Source organism: Penicillium daleae, assembly GCF_028827525.1.
Source record: "Penicillium daleae strain IBT 16125 chromosome Unknown utg000006l_segment0_segment0, whole genome shotgun sequence".
Lineage (NCBI taxonomy): Eukaryota > Fungi > Ascomycota > Eurotiomycetes > Eurotiales > Aspergillaceae > Penicillium > Penicillium daleae.
This window is the reverse complement of record NW_026623154.1, coordinates 89,316-110,255: the sequence shown is the minus strand read 5'-3', so window position 1 is coordinate 110,255 and position 20,940 is coordinate 89,316. Positions and strand designations below refer to the sequence as shown.

At 40.3% G+C, this 20,940-nt stretch overlaps 3 protein-coding genes across 3 annotated transcripts; all 3 read left to right on the top strand.

The window, feature by feature from the left end:
• Positions 1 to 5,632: 5,632 nt before the first annotated feature.
• Positions 5,633 to 6,487, top strand: N7458_005870 (uncharacterized protein; the record flags this gene model as incomplete). Its single annotated transcript, XM_056909252.1, has 1 exon — positions 5,633 to 6,487. One exon carries the CDS (start codon positions 5,633 to 5,635, stop codon positions 6,485 to 6,487), a length of 855 nt encoding a protein of 284 aa, XP_056764956.1.
• A 2,887-nt stretch (positions 6,488 to 9,374) lies between these two features.
• N7458_005869 (CE1 family esterase) lies at positions 9,375 to 10,360 on the top strand (the record flags this gene model as incomplete). The annotated part of the gene is made up of 2 exons (XM_056909251.1): positions 9,375 to 9,508; positions 9,598 to 10,360. The coding sequence occupies 2 exons, from the start codon at positions 9,375 to 9,377 to the stop codon at positions 10,358 to 10,360; spliced, it is 897 nt and encodes a 298-aa protein (XP_056764955.1).
• A 2,231-nt stretch (positions 10,361 to 12,591) lies between these two features.
• N7458_005868 (uncharacterized protein) lies at positions 12,592 to 13,118 on the top strand (the record flags this gene model as incomplete). Its single annotated transcript, XM_056909250.1, has 2 exons — positions 12,592 to 12,871; positions 12,928 to 13,118. The coding sequence occupies 2 exons, from the start codon at positions 12,592 to 12,594 to the stop codon at positions 13,116 to 13,118; spliced, it is 471 nt and encodes a 156-aa protein (XP_056764954.1).
• Positions 13,119 to 20,940: the final 7,822 nt, after the last annotated feature.

The following is a 20,940-nucleotide window of genomic DNA, read 5'->3' as shown; positions in this document are numbered from 1 at the left end:
TCTCATCAACTTTCAATCAATCAACTTATTCTATTACACATGTTCAGTACTCGCCAGTACATTGATCCTCATCCTGACGTACTTTTTTCATTGACAAATTCGTTTCATAGGAGCCAGCCAGATTCGGAAGCCAGTTGATTGAAATCCATAGTTACCAATTAAGACCGCATTTGATCAATACTCTTTCCAGTTCGAAAAATTCAAAGACTTCCTTTCTCCTCTAAAATCCGAGAGATTGAGTCCTGCTTGAGAGAGAACAATGTCAGGTTTTGAGGGCTACAAGGTCCATGTAGCCGTGGGTGACGTTCCGCCAGAACATTCGAAAACTAGTTCTTCAAGAGGAATCGATACAGATCAAAACAGGCGAAAATAAATCTACAGCTTTGGTCTGGGCTTCTTGGGGAGGACATTATGAAATATACCAGTTATTGTTGGAAAATAGAGCGGATATATTTCCGTGGGGTGGCTTCTGCACCCGCTACCAATTGCTGTTCCTCAAGCCATCGCAAGATCGTATAGCTGCTGCTAGAAGAAGGAGGAGACCCTGATCATCTCTGTCAAAACCGTAGAGCCTGGGACAGTCGCTATAGTCCCTTCACAGTTCTTCAGTTAGCTTGCAAGCATCGCGATATCAAGATAATTCAAATTCGTGTGGACAACGGTGCTGATATATCTCCATGATGTAGGAGAATTCAGTTCTGCCATTGAGACTGCAGTAACCTACAGCATGTGGGATATTGTAGATTTTTTGATCGACAATGTAGCGGATCCATGGGTGTTCATGGATAGTGTGATTGAATTTCTCGGATATTTAGTTCTCAATTTCTAGTACTTCCAGGCAGTCGTCGAATGAAGACATTTTATATCAAGTAAGGACTTTTGCAAAGAGCCAGACACGCCAATGAGTATTGCTCAAGCTATTCAATTTCCTGTGATATCATGAGATAGTTTCAGTGTATCTATAACAGCCTTATTGACAATTTCGCGTGCGCTTGTCAGGAATATTATTGTTCAGACGTCCGCTTATCGGTCACAACGTCTACCTCCCCGGTAAATGCTCACTTACATTCGCTCATAATCACCTCGATTCCTAGGTAATCAAGCTAGGTTTCATCACTTGGGATTTCTGCCACCAGGGGCGTGCCAGAAACGGGAGATGTCGCGGCGAATATTATTTATTCAACGAGATGCTACAACTGCCTCTAGCATTAGGAGGGCCCCCATATCCAAAGGCTGACCGCTCAACAGAATGCACTGCTCTCATGCAACACGTTTATACCTTCAAGAAGCAGATGTATTGTCTTATCCTTGCCCAGCAGGGTATAACACGTTGCGAGGCTGTATCTCCTCCTGACCGAGGAGAGCAATCTAGAAACTCTTGAAAGCTCTTTTACCCTCAGAAGTTGATTAGCTTAAATAATGCTCTCATAATGTCTTGGTGGGTTGCCCTTTTGTCAAACATACTTTGTGTGTCTTGGATTCATTCCTAGAATTTTACCTGGAAGGAGCAGGAATCTGCAAGATTTCCTTCGACTTTCACAAGGATAGATTTATATATATTTGCATGGATATACACGGATGCGCTTTTCCATCGAAAACCCGAATAGCTCCCAGCAGTAAGGTTCTGTATACCCGGGTCTCCGTCGAAAGAGAAATCTAGGATATAGAGGTAGAGCTAGCGATCGAAGAGGACCTTCTATATAAGTAAGTTATGATAAGAAGTTAGCGACCTTAATTATATATATAAAATTACCTTATTAAGTAGACATCTATCGGAATAGAAGGCGATAAGAATATCGTAGATAGGCTATACTTCTATAGGCTAGTTTAAAAGTATATTATCTCTAAATAGGATGATCTCGGTGTTGTTGTTAGCTTTTAAGTGATTAAGGATAGCCAGATTAGACTTGCTTAGTGCCTTATCTTCTATAGTATAGACATAAATCTTTCCTAGCAGATAGAGTAGAACCGTCTCTATTAGATAGATAATGTTTATACTGTAAGGTAGGTAGATTAATAACAGAAGTTACAGCACCTCGATATCGCTATCGTCTAGGTATGCGACTACCTTTAAATGGTTATCGTTTAAATTGATATTAGTATCTCTAAGAAGGGCTATGAGGCTATATAATTTAGATATCATAGTGATAAGTCTACTAAGTTGTAATAGTGGCTTCTACTTACTCTCTGCGTAGCTAACTTAGAATCATTTAAGGGGTAGTAGAGACGGTAGCAGGGTCTCCTCGATAGGTATTTTGGTTAAATGCTATTGATAAAAATACTGGTTCATTAATCAAGCGCAAGTATATAGTAACTTGGTAATTCACTAGTGAGTATATACTAAAAATTAGCGAGTAAGAAAATATAAAGTATTAAGGCGATGAAAAGCTAGCGAGGTCCGTAGGTGTTGGCAAAAGCGATGCGTCTGGTGCATTGAACCGTAATAGAAATCGTTCGTGCGCACTAATCTTTAGTGCCACGATTATGGAAGAGAGACTAATCAGGATAGAACGCAATCGGCTGATCAGACAGAAGAATCAAGCAGTGGAAGGTTGATTCAGATGGTCTACTATGCCCGGTAATTCTTCCTGAGATAAAGAGATGTCAAACTTGTTCATTCTAACCAGGAAACAGAGCAATTTATAACATGAGGTACATAGCAAATATCATATGAGGTAATCAAGAACATACGAGGTCATGTTAGAGTGTTGAGTGTTCTCCAGCCTAGATAGGCAATGTTGACGAGATCGTTGAGGATCAATATGATATATCAGGCGGCGTATGCGGGGTAAGCAGGAAGGTTCATGCATCATGATCCTCCAGGATCCAACAGAGTAGGAAGCTGACGTAAGATATTATGCACATGCATATTTATATGCTGACAGTAGGTATAGCCGATGTCATGAACGAACCGCCGGGCGACACCTACTTTCACGCCGTGCTTCACAAAGAAACCTAGGTCTTGATCCTTATAAATCTGCATGAGGTCGAGACAATTTTCGAGGGTCACATCGCGTGCTTCGTTGATGTTATCCCTGAAAGTCTCGTTGCTTACCCGTGATTGCTGCCATTCGGAATATTCCTCCAGAGCGATATTAAGCAGCCCGTTAACTATTCTTGATTCAGTATAGCCGGGCCTAATGGGTATAGCGTTATTAGCAGGAATATGTATCGATTGTTGAGATGATCCTACCGGGAAGATATTGATATTGATTAGAGGACACATTGAACCTACTCTAGTTCTATAGAGCTACTCGCGAACACTACCTAGAACATCACGGTGTGTCTCGAGGACTCTACTTTGCTCCATGTTTTTGATAAGGGCCTTTAGATAGTAGGTCTTTAATCAATAGTGCCTTTTTCCCTCTAGATATTGCTAGCAATATTTTCCTTCGTGGCGGTATAGAGACCCGGGACATCGGATAGCACGATATATATCGTGCCATACGGAATGCTCACCAGAGATCTGCTCTGCGTTAATCTAAGCGTCTTAGTTAGCGAGCATACGTGTTGTCACCGATGACTTTCCTTGGTTCTAGAAGGAAGATGCCCGCTATCCTCGATATAGTTAATCGATCTCTAAAGCCTGTTCTTCTTGCCACGACGGAAAAGATAGGCCTACGCTAGCAGCTATTTCTCTACCACTGTCTAGTTAATACTAGTACCTTCAAAGTGTTTGTTAATGTCCCGTTAGGAGTTCACCGATAACACTATATTAGTATTATCTAGTCTTACCCGTCGGCTACGGGCTGTTTTCCGTCGTAGAATATCACTAGCCTCCTCTTTTAACCATTCCTAGTAGGATCTAGGCGCTTGAGTTAGGTCTTATTTTGTATCCTTGACTATAACTCGATTATTTAATTTAACCCTCCAGGCTCCACTCAAACTGGCAGTAAGTAGGGTTAGAGATTGTTACCCTATGCACTTCTATCTATACGTTCAACTACGGGATCAAAACTCAGCTAGATAGATGGATGTTGATGCAAGGAAGGTAAATATTCACTATGTCCTTAGGATCGGGTAAAGGGCAGATTACTGATGTCGTCTATTTGCGGTCTAAGTAACCAGGGGTGGGGGTATACAAAGGAGTCCGTTCCCATAGATCAAGCAGTTCAGGTCGGTAGGTATCATAATCGTTGAAAGGAGTGAGTCATCCCCACAAGGCAGAAAACGCCACTGAGGAGTCTATTAACATGGTTATATATTAGCTTCCACCAAAAGGTGTTACAGAGCGCCAAGTAGAGAGAGCTGTGGCTGACAGGCTGAATATCATGACAAGCAGATTTATGAGTAGTCTGCAGGTAAGTTAGTAATGCAAGTCACTTTTGTTAAGATTACGAGGACACTTTAGAGATTGAAGAGGTGTAGAGAGCTTGATTGATCCGGTGGGCGAAGAGATCTAAATAGTGGCCAGTAGGTGTCGCACAAATATAGGGCATAATACCGCTAGACTAAAAATGCTCCATGGGCTACATTCTTAGTCATACGGGCTCCTTGTTGTTCCGTCACACCCCCTCAGGGTTCAGCGAATATATGTGGTCGGGTGCTGTGTATATGAGGTGGATCCTGGAAACTCCTATTTTTGCGGCTTCTGTTGGGTCACTCTTTCCCGCCTTCAAGGGTGGATTCAATAAGATCAATCGTGTACGGTTCTCATTCATCACGGATTCATCGCAACGTTTCTTAGTTCTCTTTCATACCCGGACTGTGGCTGGGTTCGAACCTGTGACCTCCTCTGCAAGCATAGCGCGAAACGACAGTCGGGCTCATAACTGTCGAACACAGACAGGGCATAGTACCGCTAGACTAAAAATGCTCCATGGGCTACATTCTTAGTCATACGGGCTCCTTGTTGTTCCGTCAGTAGGTCCATGCTAGTCATGTGACTCCCGGCCGATATCTACGAACAACTTTTGCAATGTCTGGTGCCGAGTAAGCCCTCCTGACTATCACTTGGACATGGGAGTGACAGAGAGAAGTGACAGCTCGCCGCTCTCATGTTTGACTTGTTTGCATTGCTACGGAAAATTCTTGTCGAGAAAAGTGGAGTGATAAAATACACCTGAAATGGTTCGGTTTCATTTGTGTCGTGATTTCTTTGTTTCTACTATGGGGCTCTCGACACTCCGAGAATCGGGACTTTCAACCCGGACCCCAATTATTATGTAAGAAACAACACTCAACGTGTCATTACACACTCCCTCTCTCCTTTTGTCTCTTCAACTTGATTCAATTAATTCAACTCATCTTTTTTGGGTTGGTTCTCCTTAGTAGATTAGCCCCATTCTTGCATACAATGCCATACTGTATCAGCTTGATGTGACAAGATCTTAGATTGATCATCTTAGTCGGAATGTCATCCTGGGACTTTTTTCTCATGAACTTTTCCATATCATGTCAAACGTGGACTATATTCAGCCTTTCTCATTCTCCAAGACTCAGGCTACTCGCTACCTTTGGGGAAGCATGGTTCTATTGGCCCTGCACGTAGATGTCCATTGCGCCGAAGATCGTAATAAGGCTACGTCACATTAGCGTCAGGTGGTCCTCGGGGACGATTCTTAATGCCTGCAGTCAATATGGGAATGTTTCTTCTTTCACACTAACACGGGCCGGTATGATTACGGCCGTCATGTCCTCGAACACAAAGTTTGAGCTAAACACCGAGACCTCTAGCAGCAGCTTTCTCGGCGATCTAGGACCCCCGATCAAAAGGTATCCGTACAAGGGAACTAAACAGTTTCTAGAAACTGTAAAGATGGAACTGAGTCGCCAGCAAGAGGAATTTGAGGCTAGTGAATGGGTGCTCTTCACTAAGGTTAATAAGCATGCCTTCAGTCGCGACTTCCTAAACTCGGACGATAGTATACTTCAGCGTTGCTGGAATTCTTACAACTCTTCCCAACATCTTCTCCTTGTCAAAATGACAGTCTCACGCGCTCATGAAATTGCGGCACGCGTATTCGAAAGGCTCTTCTTTGATTGTCTTAAGCTAATAGGCCTCGATGACTGTCTTCAAACCTTGGGATCCGCCACTTGCAAAGCAGAAAATAGCTCCGCTAAACAGCCCGACTGCCAATTTTTGCCAAACAGACTTCCTCGAACTCGAACGAAGAAATGGCCCTCGGTTGTTGTGGAAACGGGCTTTTCAGAGTCGCCTTGCAAATTGATATCCGATGCTCGGTTCTGGCTTTCCGAATCCAACGGCGATGTTCAAATAGTCATCACAATCAAGATCAGTCGGAGCTCGCCCTATATCGTGCTAGAGTTATGGGAACTTGTGAACGATAGGGTCAAACGTCAGCAAGTCGTTACGATCAGCAAAGGCGAGAACAATAATTTCTACCTCGGGGGCCAGCCGCTTATTATCAGCTTCGACAAGCTCTTTCTTCGCCCGCCGAGCATCCTGAAAGAAACAAACATCAGCCTTGACGACGCTATTTTGAATAAAATTGCTAGGAAAGTCTGGGAAGAGCAAGGTTTTTAACGATGGCTCAATCAAAGTCGCTCATGTTATATCTCTTAATAAGTTTCCTGATTCCATATCCTTACAGTGTGTTCGCGAACATCCGATACATTTTGAGTTAGATTACTCCTATTTCTAAGCCGATGATATCTGTGACGATACTATCAATTAATCATTCAATCATTCAATCCCCGCGCCGTAGTCTCCCAGAAGCCAGGGCAACACCACCTGGTCTACAATACGGGTCATCCAGGCAGTAACAGGGCCAATTGGGACGTTCGTTCCCAACAGTAGGTGGGTATTCGGGAAGGACGATCAGAAACGGCTCTCCGGGAGACAAGCCAGCCAGTCTCTCCTTGAGCATTGAGGTGAGCGATCAGGTTGCTCAGGGAGCTGCTCATGTCCGCTCCGTGAGCCGCTCAGGGCGGTGGGGTGACTAACTCACCTTGTTCTCCGGGAGCCGATCACTTCCCGAGGCGGCAGTTTTACCGTCACCTAGATTGCTATTATAACCACTATATTTTAGATTATTAAGTTTATAAAGTTATTATATAAGGGAAATACTAAGTAAGAGGATTAATTTTATAGTTAGGAAAGGAAGAGTAGATATATATACTATAGAGTAGGTTTCTATATAAGATATATCTTAGCCAAGACTCGATCAAAAAAATATTAGAATTTTCAAAAACTTACTATACTCTAATAAATATTATACGATAATAAAATTAAGAATATAGATGATTAATTAATTGATTGATTGATTATTTTATACTCGGATCTATCCCGCTTTCCCTGATTTACCGGCAGGACACCTTAGGGGGCTAGATACCCCTATATGATTTTTTTTCTTATAGTATTAAGTATACTTAACCCGAATCTAGATATACTTTACTAACCTTAACTAGTCCTAAGTACCCTAATACTACCTATACTATAGGCCTCGACCTAATATCGTGGATAGCGATACTTATAGGTATAATATTATTATAGTAAGCTCCCGGTTATATAAAAGCTCCTCCCTAGCTATATTCGTCGGTTAAGTCTCCTTTCGCTATTATTCTTAGGATATATCGTTCTACTTATTATAATAATTACTCCTCTCCTATCCGGCCCTAGAAAGTAAATCTATAGTACCTAAGCGTATTAAACTACCGAGACCTAGGGTATACCTTAGTAGCAACCTTATACTAGAGTTCTAGCTCCGCTATCCACGTATATAGTATCCGTCTTCTTTCTTTAGCCGTAGAGGTAACTAATCCTTAGTTACTATAGGTAAGACGAACCTACTACCGTGGTAGACAGGTTCTTAGCAAGAGTGCCTTAGAGTAAAGTTAGTATAGGCCTAGGGATTCGAACCCTATACCCTCTAGCGTTTAAACTCCATTAGTTGACTAGGCAGAGTTTAGGATGCCCAACTAATAGGGGCGTATCGGTAGAGGGACTACCAGGTAGTCTCTACCACTGGACTACCTAGCCTACTAAAATTATAGTATAATATTAAAGTTCTAGAGGAACCTAAATACTATGATTTACTATATAGATTTTAGGCTATAACCGCTTTATAGGCCTCTTATAAGCGATACTCGTTAAAGCTGGCAGATTTAGGTATATTAGGTAGTAGAAATAGCAGATCGTAGGCGAATCTTCAAAAAGCGCGCAGGATTTGTGAGCGTATAGAATTAGTGGCCCCCCCCCCACAAACGAAAGCGGGGGTAGGCCAAAAGGGCACGAATACTACCCAAGATAAAAGCAGGCCTTCTCGGGTATTGTCGATGACTTTGGGGGCTTTACGTATGTACTTCACCTTCCTAGGAAGCCACTAGCTCGGCCCACAAGATCGTGCGGGGCAGGGTCAACGCTCGTACTTGGAGCGTTAGACTGCTTGTTTTTGTTGGTGGTGCAGATTCCTATAGAGGATCAATAAAACAATGCCGAGAAACCGCTTCCTTCGGGTCATGGTTTTAACAGTGCAACTACCTACCACATGGCTCATCCAATGCCAAAGCCTTCATCCTTAGCATCTTTTCTCTTGGAGTCTTTATATAAGATATTAACCTTTCCATGGTGACTATAGACAGCTATTTGTATACCTCATAGAGTTGAGGGGCTTGATCCCGTGCTCGGCCTCCACTCTCTAACACCCTTTTTTACAGATTCTGGATGCTAGTGAACTGAGACCCAACTTTCCTTGATTTTCGGACTAGAAGACTGAAATGACCCGTGTACGGAGCAAGTCCGGGCTTGATCAGGCAATGCCCCCGACCCTTGTACGGTTACCAGGGTCTGCACCAGATATTCGTTTTCTTGAAACATCAAGTGATTCTGCGCGGCAATTCTCTTTGCAATAATTGCCGAGGAGGTGGAGATGGCAATGAAACCTAGAATGGCTGCCTAATATCCACACAGCGTTTGCGCATCTCCTTTTTGTCTCACATCTCGAGTACCATTCATTCAGTGGACTTTGTCTCAATACGGATGCTTCTTTAACTCGGGGTCCCGTTCAACGATGCGGAGTCAAAGTTTGGATAAATTCAGACAGGCATGCTGTCTGAAACGGATGGGACATTTTAGCCGTTCTTGAAGCCGGTAGAGGTGAGCATTGCAACGGTCTTGGCTCAGTGCGATGCCTACTTGACACTAAACGCCCTTGTTGAGAGAAAATATAAATACTCCTCAACTCTTTGCGAGAAGCATAGGTCGTTAGCTCATAGATCTTGCCCATTTTGCAGAGACAGACGTATCTTGAACCCTTTCTGTGTTTCGCAAGATTAGGTTGCGCATTCGACCAAGTCATAAGGAAACCTTTGCAAACATGAAGGGGATTATAGTTCTTGGATTTGCTCTCACTGTCCTGAGTCAGCAAACCCTCTATGGCCAATGTAAGACATCGACCCCGAGCGCAGCAATAATGGATCTACTCCTGACATACCTATTATTCAAGGTGGTGGCACTGGCTGGAACGGTGCAACCCAGTGTGAAGCTGGTGCATGCTGCAGTTATCAAAATCCTTGGTACTCTCAATGCCTCCCAGGAAACTGCATGGTGAGCAGCGCAACGACTCTAATGACGACCACGACTACACTTATCCTGACGGAGACCTCTACAACCACTTCTCAACTTTCTTCAACAAGCCTCTCCCCGGGATGCGGTAAGTCTCTGACGTTGAACAGCGGAACGTATACAGCAACTGTGAATGGCGTCCAACGCCAGTATATCCTGGCACTTCCTCAAGGATATGACCGCAGCCGACCCTACAAACTCATCTTTGGCTACCACTGGCTGGGTGGGACGATGCAGGATGTTGCCGGTGGATCCTACTACGGGGTACAGCCGCTGGCTACCAATGGGGCCATTTTCGTCGCTCCACAGGGACTGAACAATGGTTGGGCCAACACGGGTGATGACGATATCGCCTTCACTGACCAGATGCTGGAAACGCTCCAAGCGGACCTTTGCATCGATGAAACCCAAATATATTCAATGGGATGGAGTTACGGTGGATCAATGTCTTACGCGCTTGCCTGCGCTCGTCCTGACGTCTTCCGGGGGGTTGCCATCATGTCTGGGGCAAATCTCAGTGGGTGTAGCCCTGGCACACAGCCGGTGGGGTACTATGCGCAGCATGGAGTTTCTGACTCGGTTCTCCCTATCGCGCTGGGACGTCAGATTCGAGACACTTTCGTGACCGATAATCACTGTACGGCGCAGAACACCCCAGAGCCTGCGGCGGGAAGTGGAACGCATATCAAAACCGTATATTCCGGGTGCTCAACCGGTCATCCGGTATGGTGGATTGCATTTGACGGTCCACACGAGCCCTTGGCGACTGATGTGGGCGCAAGCGCCTCATGGACTCCAGGCCAGATATGGAGTTTTATCTCGCAATTTGATTAGTCGAAGGGGGGATGTCAACTCGAAGCCAATAGCACATAGTTTTCGGTATTTGAAAGCGGGCAGAATGGAATGGAGAGAAGAGAATTTTTGTATGTGGGTGATGATTGAAATTTCAAATCTACGAGAGACACCAAGACAAGGGCATACGTGTGAAGAGACGACTGAGGTGATGGAAGCTAGTTTTTATCGAGGCGAAGGGATCTACTGGAAATGATGAGGGTTAGGTGACCTGTCTATCCATCCTTACAAATGAAAACTGGGCCCAAACCGGTTTCCAATGCGGCGAAAAACACTGTTGAGTGATAAAAAAAAAACCTTTAATCAATAAACGAACCCTGGCCTCCGACTTTCCAGATCAGAATTTTCTTGATGTAGCTCACAGGAGATACCGCATGCCTGGATAGAGGCAACGCCTTTGCGATCAGCTAACCATTCAGGTTCAATTAAGAAAAATACTACAGATTCACGGTGTCCTTCAGGTTCACCTGGAGTAAATCGAGAAATTTTGGAATTCAAAACCATTGGCCAGCCTTGTTTGTCCCTTGACTGTCGCGTTAATAGACATACGGGATGACTAGACAGCTCTCTTTCTTATGGAATGAGCCGCACCACTTACAGTCACCAATTTGCGAATGTTATGCTAGTCATTCCAAATGTAGTTACTACGTATTGTGCAATTAGTACCCTGCAGCGGACAGCGCTCCTTCGTGTTCTATCTGCAATTCGAGCAGTAGCCACGATAACGCTAGACGTAGAGGTGCACGTATGGCTAATCCATCGTCGTCCACGCCATTGCGCACAAAACGCTATTATGAGACTCTACAACCTACCTCGTCCACAACTGAACCCAGAAACATCTTACATTGAACCCTCTCTTCGGGCCTAAGGAAGACAGTACAATCTCAGATTATTCGTCTGGCCCAGTAGAGGCTGTAAAACAACAAACCTCGAGAGGCTTCAAGGAGTCGAAATAATTAACTCGACCCTGCTACCCCCATCAACCCCAGAGACGTTATCAAAAATCAAAATCGGACCAGTTAAGGACCTCGTAAAACTTAGATACTTTGGGACGATTAAGGTGCGGCGTACAGTGGCCCGGCCGTATTACGATCTGAACCTCTTTCTTCTCGCAGCACAGTATGTTCTTCTATAGTTTGTTTTCCCCGGATCCCCCAAGTAAAGTCCGAGTTACCAGTACAGTAGACTCTGTAGAGTACATAGCTACCATAGGCACATCACGCACACCTCGGCGGTTCGAGTCCCACGGGCGATGGACTCACATACAATGATAAGTTGAACTCATTTAATTCCTACATGATACTCAATACAGAAAGCTACCTAGATCATCAATATAGTGGACGCAGAGCCCGCAAAAGTCTTTTTAATTCAGAGTTGCATCCAGGTCGTGGGACCTCGTATTTCTGAGAATTTCCTTTTAGGCATGGCCCCCCGGAGCAACGTATGAAGTGTGGGCAAGTTGAACTTTCCAGTATTACTCATAAGTAATTAGAAAATGTATTTTATTTAAGCCAATTCCATCCTGAGCCATCGAAGGTAGCAGCCCAAAAATTATCTCGTTCTCCTTTCTCCAAGAGTGCAGTTTGGATATGGAGAATCTACGACAAGCCATAGTGGTTACCTTATCCAAACCATGTCGGCCAGCTCTGTGACTTCAAAGAAGTACAGTCATTGCGCCATATCCTTAAATATTATGTCTACCACGAAGGCGAGACGCATTTTTCGCTCCTGGCTACGAAAAAGCCACCGAAAGAGAAGAAAGAGAAAAAGCATGAGCTTCTCAAACATAATGACGACAATAACCCAGCCGACTTCGGGACCTTGTGCTTGCTGATGTGAAAGCAAACGACTGTAAGCAGGGGCCTGCAGAAGCAGAAAATACCCAGGAGAATTTCGTGTACCAGCCCTAGTATCCTTCCACAACCCACCGCGCACGCTTCGACGTGGGACAACCAAACAAGCGCCACCGATTTTTCTACTTCACAACTCGATGTTCTAGAGCAGGTGGAAGCTCCAGTTTGCAGAGAAACTGGCAGATGTTATTGATCAGAGGGGTGTTGTCCGGGCAGAGTACAACGATGACACCGAGGCCAAAGGCGACATGGCACTCAAGGGATACAGTGTCCGGCCGTGGAGGCTGTGGGGGAAATCGGGAAAAGAACATCATCGAGAAGTGAATAACAAGAGAACGCAGGCAGAACAGAGACAGAGAAATGACAACGAAGACGGAGATACACTATCGACAGACTTCACTTCCGCTCGACTCTTACGTGCCGACGCTTCGTGTCGTCAAGGAGGTCGTTTATCTCAGCTGGATGTCTCCTATGTCCAAGGATACACGGTGCTACCATGTTCAGTATGCTGGATTGGACTCTTATTGGAAAGGAACTCATATCGAGAGCGATGCCGTGTACAGCGGCATATTTCTACAACATAACCACTTGAAGCTTATTGTGCAGCTTCCCAAAATCCACCCTGTGCAGCAGTCAGATGGTGGGCGCACTCATTCAGAATCGGGGCTTTGTCTGGTAAATATACAAGGTCTATAGATCCTGAAATGGCCGGGACGTTAGAGATCTTCGAGTCCGTTGTCTCTGGTCTACAGGATTATATATCTTCAGACGGATCTGTGGAGCCTGTTAGCTTCGACAAGGACGCCGATTCCCGGCGCCGAAGTAGTATCTGTGAGGTTCTCCTTTCCACAGCCGTGTGCATGATTATTGGAGAATATCAGAAATGAATGTGGGTGAAAGGTATTTTCAGGGGCTCGTGGGAGCCGGTGTGGGCCAATCCACCGATGCTTGAGATCAATCTTTCTGCTAATATGTGAGCAAAATAGTAGATCACTTTTTAGCGCCTGTATTGAAAAGGAGGCTAGGTCTCGTTAAAAATTCTAATTGCTTAATGCAATTATTATACAGTCGTAGTCTTGACATCGATTGAACGCGCACTCAATCATTGACCGAGATTTTATCCAGATTCCCTGTGGGTGACTCGTTGGTATCCGTTGAGGTCACAGGAGAATAGGTAGCGGAGTCGATCCAGGTCATTACTAGGATGACAAATATCGGCCGACTCTAGGCCTATACTACGATTATATAGAGAAAGACCTATATATAAAAGGCTACTCTAATACATGAGGAAATCAAGAACATTCGAGGTCATTTTGGTGTTGAACATTCTTTAGCCTACAGTAGTCGGGCAATGTTGACACGATTGTTGAGGATTAGAAGCTAGGGGTAAACAAGATTGGGGCTTTCTTCCGCGGGGGCACCTAGCTCAGCGGGACCCAAAAAAAGTTCAACGGGACCCAAAAAGTTCTGACTAATTTTGGGTCCAGCTGATGAGATCCGGGACCCAAGCCCGGGCACCCAGCTCAGCGTGGTCCAAAAAAAGTTCAGCGTGGCCCAAAAGATTCTGACTAATTTTGGGCCACGCCGAGGTGCCGGATCTCACCGGGGCCCAAACCCCCATATTACATAATATTTTTTTAATGCGAACATTCTTTTAAGGACTTTTATTTACCCCTTTTCAAGGTCATTATAAGGTATCGAATTCCACAAGATGTCAGCGCCTTGGTTCTCACTATCACTATTCGAGGATTCTAGTCCTGACTTACTTAATTCTGAGGTTGATATCTCTACGCGATCTACTACTAGCGCTGTATTAGAGATTAATCGAATTCTTTATAATCTTCTATCTGTAAGTAGTCCTTTTATATACACTATATACGAGACTTATGTTTTAAATCAGCGACAAAGATCAGACTCTAAAACTTTAGTGTACTAAGATTGTATTAATATATATAAATCATCTAATCTCGATCCTTATAAGAATAATAAGGAAAACATTAGCTCCTTAGGTTCTAACGCTCTAACGTAACTAAGCTAAACAGGTATAGAAATAGACGGGACTAAAGTAAGCGGTAGCTCTAGAGATACTATAGTTGCCTACGAAGTCTAGGAGCACCTTATTCTTCTAGAGTATCCCGATATAGCTAATAATATTATTTTATATATTATTCACGCCTCGAAAAATCCATTTGAAAATAGAGAAGATACTTCTTCAAATATCAACTAAGTTACTTTATAACTTATATTATTAGTAAGTTTAAAATATTTCTAGTATATCTCTAATATATCCCTAGTATATATAATATAACTAATAATCCTAGGTTCAATTCTCGACTAAATATACCGGATCGGTAAAGAAGATCTATATAAAACTTCTCTAAAAAGACTCTAAAGACAAAGAGTCAAGATTATAGTATCGATCCTTTAAATATATAGGGATTCAATATTACTACTAAGCCTATCCTGATATTATCACCCCTTTAGAAAGATATAACCGTGTTAAACTAACACTTTTCCGTGAACTTTAGTCTCTTACTATAAAGCCTGTATATTATACTATTACCTATAAAATCCAGGAGCGAACTAGAGAGTAAGATATATCCCTCCCTAGCTTTAACCTCTATTAAGCTTACGCTAAACATAGATTTTACTTCGGATTTCTCTAAACGTAGGACGTAGAAGAGCTATATACTTATAGACTAAGTAAGCAAATATATAGAGGTTAAAAGCTAATAGTATAGCTTAGAGATAGAGTATATCTATATCTTTATAATATACTAAATATATATTAACTATAAGTAGTTCACGTTTATTAGATATCCTAACGCGTAGGTCGGATCCTAGCGTTAGTACTACTATTAGAACGTATCACGAAGTACTATAAGGATCGACCCCGCGTTTTTAAAGCTTCTTTATAATAAAGATAGCTTACGTATATCTAGGTATAGAACTAAGAATTACTATTTTGTGGAGTATTATTCGGCTAGGCGTTACTACTATAGTAAGTTTTATAAGCTATATACTAAATATATACTAATTCTATCCTAGACTTAATTTATATAGATAGTATTAGTTAACTAATATAGAGTACTTGCTCTATTAAGTTTGACTTTTATATCTCTTGCTTATAGGACCGTTTTCCCTTTTTCCTTCTCGTTTATCGAGGATCTTATTCGTATACCCTACTACTACTAATAAAGCTACTATATAATATTAGTCAGGAAATTATAGAGGTAATCAACACGTAGGATATCCTAGGATTAACTACACGGAAATTAATAGTTTTGCCTCTTTTTACGAAGATCTTGCGTTAATATAGTGATTCTACGCTTTAGTATATCTACAAGAGCTTATATATTAAGGATAGAGTAACTACTTTAATTTATAAGTAGAGACTACTGTACTATCTAGAAGGAACAAGTCTTGCTAGGGTATAGCATGAATACTAGTTCGATCTAACAAAAAATGTAGATGATTAATAGATTCGTGAAGTCTATTTCTTTAACGAGAACCGGGAATATTATCTAATTATATACTATATATACGAACAAGCTAAGCTTTTCTAGAGTATACGATATCTTGAAATAGATCTCGCTTTTAAGATAGTTCAGGGATAAACTAAGGTTTTCTTAATCTCGGGGTAGAATAAACGGGCAAAAAGTAAGGTTTTTTCCGGTGCTCTATATATACTAAATATATACTAACCCTATTATGAGCAAGCGATGCTGCGCAGGTTGGTAAAGAGGAAGATAAATTAAAGATGATTTAAATAAGATCGATTAATCTTTCTTCCTCTTGATTAAATAGGAAGGATAAGTTTAATTCGGCTTAGGATTATAAAGGTAAGAGAAAAGTAAGGTAGGACTGAAGCTTGGTTGATTATATTGAATCTGCTTATATGTATTGAACATGATTATTATCTTGGTAGAGAAAGCAGGGCATATTTATAATCAACTTGTCTCTTGCATGTGATCGTTCTAGATAATATATGATAATCTCATGCAGACAGATCTAGATGCATAGTGATCTTATATAGTAGCTGTTTGATCGGTGGTTGCTTGATTATACGATATTATTAACTATATTGATGATATAGATTATGTCATTGACCGTAGTGATGATGTAGATCGTATACTATTATATACGTCTTACTTGATGTTATTAACCGTAGTGATGATAGTATAGCATAAAGCTTATAGAGATTCAGCTATCTTATATAGGCCTTATGAATCTGGCTTGATATACTATATAACGGTTTAGGCATCTTGCCCTATATCTCACACCGAATATCTTATACCCCCCCGTAATCTTTATACTATAGTGTAGATAGTAGTAGAGTATAGAGATTAGTATAGAGTAGATAGGATCGATATATATATATACTACTATAAGATAGCTAGATATATATCTTCCTAAATCTCGATCTCTCGGAGGTTAGCTAGATTCTTTAGGTCTTTAAATATTTCTCTTCTAACGTTTTTTGTTAGGAAATCTGCTAATTATAGTTTAGTAGGGACGTATTAAATATCGACCCTTTCTTATTTAACCTAATCTCTGATATAGTGATATTATATATCAATATGCTTCGTCCTTTTATGAAATTCAGGGTTTTCGGCTAGCTTAATAGCTACCTTATTATCTACTAATATAGTAGGCTTACTAGGCGTATAGCCTAGGCCTAATCTATAGTTTAGATAGTTAAACAGGTTAGCTAGATAGATAGCTTCCCGTATAGCTTCTTGTATAGCTATATATTCGGCCTCGTAGGTAGATAGAGCTACTAATTTTTGTAGCATCGAATTCTAGCTTACTATATTATTAGTAGCTAGATCTCTAGATAGGCTAAATATATAGCTAGTAGTAGATTTTCTACTATCGATATCGCCTAACTAATTAGTATTAGAGTAGCCTTTTATATATAGGTCTTTCCTTATATAATCGTAGTATAGACCTAGATTTAGCTAATATTATAGATATTGCTATATCTTCTTTAATTTAGAGATATATAATTAGTTAGGATTGCTTATATATCTTGAGCAATAGGCAACTAGATAGGCTATATTAGGCCTAGTCTTTAGGCTGGTATATAGTAATAAGCTAATCTCTTTTTGATAGAGATTAATAGTTTGCTCTGAAGCTTTTGATTAATTTTTTCTTAGGTAGATCCCTGCTTTACCAGGCGTTTTCTTTAGCCGTTTGCTACTAGTAGTAGCGAATTTTGATAAGATCTTTGATATATAATTATTTTGATCGATAGTTATCGATTGATCTTGATAATTTAGGCTGATATTATTACCTAGGAAGGTAGCTAGTTCGCCTATCTCTTCTAATTAAATATACTACCTAGCCGTAGTAGCTAGCTTATTAATATAAGCTAGATCTTTATATATAATAATTATATTATTAATATATATAATAATAATAGCCTAGGTTTTGCTATTTATATATATACCCTCGTCGATAGGAACTCTATCGAATCCGAGGTTCGCGATAGCCTTTGTAAAGAATTTAGACTAAAGCCTTAGTGCTTGCTTTAGGCTATATAGGGCCTTCTTTAGGTAGTAGCACTTATTTTAGTAGATAGGGTCTCCTAGCCTATATAGGCTAGTTAGTAAGATAGTATATATATCACTACCGATATCGGCGTGTACGAATACGTTTTTGACGTCGTATTACCTAATATACTATTTTTTGTTTATCGCGATAATTAATATTATATACTAGGTTTCTATTCTAGTAGTAGTAGAGAAGGTTTCTAGGAAATCAACACCTAATCGTTAATTAAATCCTTATATAACCTATCTAGCCTTCTGGCGAATCGTTTTATTCGTATTTATAATATAATTAGCCTGGATATCTGTAGTATTCTTTATAGGCTTCTTTTTGAATACCTATCTACCCCTAATAGGTATTATACTAGGGGGTATATCAACGATTTTATAGGTTGCCTAATCTATTAGACTTTGATTTTCGTCCTAACAGGCCCTATACCACTTATTCCTTTTAGCTGATTGTATAGCTTAGTTAAAGGTAGAGGGTTCTTTATTAGTTACTGCCGATAATATATAATCAGTAGGCTGATCGTTAATAATAGTCTTTATAAAATCTCTTAGTAGCGTATCTAATATAGTATATATATCTTCGCTATCTTTAGTAGATTTTAAAGATAGGATTTAGATCTCTATCTTATAAGACGGATCTGCTGTAATAGCAGCTTCCTTACTAGCTTTTCGCTTAGTAGGCTTACTAGCTGATTTACTAGTTTCTTTACTAGCTGATTTACTAGTAGATAGGCTAGTAGATTTACTAGTAGATTTACTAGTAATCTTCTTTTTGATAGGGTTTACTGCTTATTTAGCAGATCTTTTCTTAGTTCCTGGTTCCTGATTAGCAAGATTAGATTGATTCATTAGGAATCTACCTTCTAAGATAGTAGGGTCTCTTGACTAGACTATCTTCTTCTACTTCAGGTTATATAGCTTATAGTGCTTCTGTTCACTATAGCTAATAACAATAGCTATAGATTTTCTTGGCGATAGCTTGCTAGGCAGGTTTTTGTTTGTATGATAGTAGGCAATAGATCCCTAGGTCTTTATATACCTGATAGCAGGTAAGCGCTTATAATATATCTTATAGGGTGATTTAAACCCTAGAGCACTATGTGGGGTTATATTATATAGATAGGTAGCAGCTAATAAGGCTTCTCCCCACATATCTTCTTTTAATCCTGATTGGATTAATAAACATCTAACCTTATTTATAAGTGTTAGGTTTATACCCTTAATTAGGCTATTTAGCTCTTTTATATAGATAGGCGTAGTTCGGTGTATAATACCGTATCTTCCTAATAATATATAGAAGTTATTATTCACGTATTTAGTACCGTTATCGGTAAATATCTCTTTAATCTTCTTATTAAGCTAGTTTTCAACTAATTACTTATATAAGGTAAATTTCTTAATAGCTTCGTCTTTCGATCGAAGTAGAGATATATATAGATATCTTGTGAGATATAGGGCAAGATGCCTAAACCGTCATGCAGTATATCAAGCTAGATTCATAAGGCCTATACAAGATGGCTGAATCTCTATAAGCTTTATGCTATACCATCATCACTACGGTCAATGACATCAAGTAAGACGTATACAACAGTATACGATCTACATCATCACTACGGTTAATAACACGATCTACATCATCACTACAGTCAATGACATCGTACAATCAAGCAACCACCGATCAAACAGCTACTACATAAGATCACTATGCATCTAGATCTGTCTATATAAGATCATCATGCATCATCTAGAACGATTATATACAAGAGACAAGTTGATTATAAATATACCCTACTTTCTCTACCAAGATAAGTATCATGTTTAACACAGACAAGCAAGATTCAATACAATCAACCAAGCTTCAGTCCTACCTTACTTTTTTCTTATTTCATCTTTATAATTCTAAGCCGAATTGAACTTATCCTTCCTATTTAATCAAGAGGAAGAAAGATTAATCGATCTTATTTAATCATCTTTAATTTATCTTCCTCTTTACTAACCTGCGTAGCATCGCTTGCTTATAGGTTATAAGCCCGAATTGATCCTACTTCAATTCGGCTTAGACTACTTCTTTAATCTTCTATCTTCAATAAAGAATCCCTTACTTTTAAGAGAAACTTCTCTCTCTTAAAGAGAAACAAAAAGCTCCTCCGACTTCTTATTTTTAAAAATTTATACTCGATTTTTACCGGTCGCGTCTACTTCTCTATACGAAACACTAAGAAATCTCGACTTTCTTAACAAAAACAATTATTTTTTAAATATTCAATCAAGCTTCTTTGACTCAAAATAATTAATAAATATAATATCGATCCTCTTAAAGGAGAAGGAAATTATATTACCTAGTCTATCCGAATCAAGGCGATTCTTAATCAAGAAAGACTGATTAATGCAATCTAACATGATTATATAAAGCTTCCTACTATTCAGTAAGGCTAGATTCCTAATTAACACTAGTCTTATGAAAAAGCAATTGCTTTACTACCTGATCAACGATTACCCGATTATAGAAATACTACGATTTAGTCAGGAAGAAGATCTAGTAGATCTACAAGATCTACTAGCCCTGCTAAGATAGGCTAGAATAAGCTAGTTATTCTATCTAATAAATTCAAAACTATTAATTAGATAAATCGAGACGCCTTATTATTAATCAAACTATTATACAAGGATAGCCTACTCTTTTAGTTAGGAGATACTATATCGGCCTACTAAGTATAGGTTACCTTAGCTACCTAATATCGACCTAAAGGCTTTACTACCGAATTCCTTATATTAAAAAGCCTATTTAATAGCTAATTAGGCAATTTCGATAGTATATATAACTCTGTGAGCAAGCGATGCTGCGCAGGTTGGTAAAGAGGAAGATAAATTAGAGATGATTAAGTAAGATCGATTGATCTGTCTTCCTCTTGATTGAATAGGAAGGATAAGTTCAATTCGGCTTAGAATCATAAGATGAGAGAAAAGTAAAGTAGGACTGAAGCTTGGTTGATTGTATTGAATCTTGCTTGTATGTTGTGAACATGATTATTATCTTGGTAGAGAAAGTAGGGCATATTTATAATCAACTTGTCTCTTGTATGTGATCGTTCTAGATGATGCATGATGATCTCATGCAGATAGATCTAGATGCATAGTGATCTTATGC